This window comes from Apis dorsata, unplaced genomic scaffold (genome assembly GCF_000469605.1).
Source record: "Apis dorsata unplaced genomic scaffold, Apis dorsata 1.3 scaffold_288, whole genome shotgun sequence".
NCBI lineage: Eukaryota > Metazoa > Arthropoda > Insecta > Hymenoptera > Apidae > Apis > Apis dorsata.
The window spans coordinates 4,804-7,372 of record NW_006263563.1 but is presented as its reverse complement, the minus strand read 5'-3'; the positions used below and the strand labels follow the sequence as shown (position 1 = coordinate 7,372).

Here is a 2,569-nt window from a genome sequence, read left to right as displayed (position 1 = left end):
TATATATATATATCATAAAAATTAGTATATCAAATATCGTTTCATTAACAAGTAAAATTATATTTATATATCATTTTCTTACCTTCGCTATCCGCATATTCATCTTCATCTTCATCATTATACGGATGATTACTCTCTTCACCAGAAGATAATACATAGATACTACCTCCTCCTTGATCATCACTATGATAAGGACTTCGACTATTATCTTCTTCTAGTGGAACTCTGCTTTGTTGTTTAGCATTATCGATATCCGAATCCTCGCGTTTCGATGGAGTAGATACACTGATATACGTTGGCATTTCTTCGTCTTCCAACATAGGTTGTTCCGTTTCATTGTTTAACATGCACGTTTCACTTTTCGATTGTTCTTTATCGTGATTTTCCGTATTCATTTCTGTCTCAGTTTCTTCAGAAGTATGTTCGTTTTCTTCCGACATTGTGGAAGTTAATACTAAACATAAAAAGTGTATTATGATTACGCGGAATTACACGAACATAAAAAGTTCAAAATAATATAAACGTATACTATTTTACCGCGATAATTTATCTTTTGCGACATTTAATACCTACGATCGCTTTTCCGACAACCGCCATTACAGCTACTGCCGATGGCACCTGCACTTCAGTCCATTCGTATATCCTACATTTTTATCCGCTATTTCCTTTTTATTACATATTCGTCCAACAATATCTACATTTTTTCAATACTATTCGTAAATAACAAACTTAATTTTTTTTTATCTATTATCATTAATCATATACAATACTATCTTCACATCGTAATTAAATTCATAATAGCGAGACTAATGACCCTCAAAAAAAAAGACAGGGCTGTATTTTATTTCAAGGAACGTTTATTTTATATTCCGTTCCTTCACGTTATTAAGTTGAACATAGATTTTATTTCTATTAATATTTATTATTAATGTTGTTATCATTGATTTATCAATAACAAATATTTTTTATTAATCAAAATTATATAAATTATTTTCATTTTACGTATCGATAATTTAAGATCAATAACAAAGCGTTCGACATATGTACTTTTAGAAAAATTAAGAGAGAGAGAGAGAGAGAGAAAGAAAGAGAGAGAGAGAGATCATATCACGATACATAACAAAAAAAACGCTTTTGTAAATAAATCTTGACTTTAGAAATTAACGTTTCATCGTTCGGTATGCATACACCACTGATCGACTTGAATAGAAGGAACGTGGAATTAAACCGTAAAATCGCCACGTTGTTTCTATGTGCAGTGAACGATATCTTTCTGGGTACATTTCTAACAAAACTACTTTTCACGAAATATCACGACAAATGATATTATCAGTTAATTCATTATGATTCGATTCGAAAAACGAAAATATAAAAATTATTTAACAAAAATTTAAATTTTTGTTGAACGATTAAAAATTTGTAAAGTTAACCTATACGTTTATACTCGATTACGAATAATGACATATTATCAAAAAAAATTTCGCATATTACGAAAAGATTATTAGTAATTAATTTTAAAAAAAAAATCTATATTTATATTTCGTTAAATATAAATATAATAGCGAATATAATCTATTCATGCTATTCGCTTATAAATTTAAATTGAACTTTTAATATAAAAAGATGTTTAAAGTAGATTATAAAATATTCGATTAATAATTAATAATTTTCTATAAAAATATTTTTACATTTTCATTATATTCACGTTTCAAAACGAGTTGATCGTATCGATCGATATTCGTTGCATTTCGTAAAACGTGGTTTTATTTAGGAATATATTTTTTTTTCAGAATCAAACGTAACCAATAATGTTTTAACGCGGTGCAATTTAAGAAAAATTAAAAAAATATGTCCATCGAAAATAGCGAAATTTCCGTGACCATTGAATTCGGGTAACATCGAATAAATTAACTAACCTAACTTTTCCTCAAACTATAATACCTATCAAATTATTCGCTAAATAATTTCAGAGGTGGGGCAGAATTACTTTTCGATAAAAAAAAAAGGCACGAAGTAAACTTACCTGGAGTAAATGAATGTAAGTTTTACAAATTTTTTTTTATCGATGTAAATATAATTTGTCACGTGAACTTTACAGGGACCATACAAAAGCTACTTTTCTGGATAACAGATAATCTGTTAAAGGAACGACAGGAACTTTTTATACAAGGGGATACCGTGTAAGTTAGTAAATCGTATCATAATTTTTTTTTTATATCATCGCTATGAACTTTCCGAGCGATAATTTAAAAAATTTTACACAAATTATTCCCCTGGCACGTGTAGTTTCTCGTAGCGACACATATACCGCACCATAAACATACGATAACGTAACAATGTGTTAGTTCTCACTTGCCAATTTTATTGTAAAAAATTAAGATGGCGACTTTTGAATTCTGTGGCGCTTTCAAAGAGGGCAGCATAAATCCGATTAATAAGAGTACATATACACAGATAAGGTACACGACTTGATACGCATTCATAAACGCAGTATGTGTGTAAACAGTATATGCATTTACACACACACATACACACACACGTGTCCGTTTTATCTAAATATAATGAAATC

At 29.0% G+C, this 2,569-nt stretch overlaps 2 protein-coding genes across 10 annotated transcripts in view; one reads left to right on the top strand and one right to left on the bottom strand.

Moving 5' to 3' along the window:
• LOC102674968 (MATH and LRR domain-containing protein PFE0570w-like) overlaps positions 1–2,335 on the bottom strand; it is a 6,889-nt gene extending 4,554 nt beyond the window's left edge. For 2 of the 5 annotated variants that reach the window (XM_006616939.2, XM_031511072.1), the window contains exons 1-2: positions 574–827; positions 68–454 (exon numbers count right to left, since the gene is read on the bottom strand). In XM_006616939.2, coding sequence (XP_006617002.1) covers positions 68–69 — 2 coding nt within the window. In that variant the 5' untranslated portion in view covers positions 70–454; positions 574–827. Of the gene's footprint in view, positions 1–67; positions 455–523; positions 543–569; positions 828–2,023 lie in introns of those variants that run through there. The other 3 variants (XM_006616940.2, XM_031511073.1, XM_031511071.1) reach the window with 3 other exon arrangements.
• LOC102675169 (ubiquitin-related modifier 1) overlaps positions 1,094–2,569 on the top strand; it is a 3,002-nt gene continuing 1,526 nt past the window's right edge. Inside the window, exons 1-3 of one of the 5 annotated variants that reach the window (XM_031511076.1) lie at positions 1,098–1,277; positions 1,772–1,892; positions 1,971–2,180. In XM_031511076.1, the coding sequence (XP_031366936.1) occupies positions 1,849–1,892; positions 1,971–2,180 (254 nt within the window). In that variant the 5' untranslated portion in view covers positions 1,098–1,277; positions 1,772–1,848. Of the gene's footprint in view, positions 1,893–1,970; positions 2,181–2,569 lie in introns of all 5 variants that reach the window. The other 4 variants (XM_006616942.2, XM_006616941.2, XM_031511077.1 and 1 more) reach the window with 4 other exon arrangements.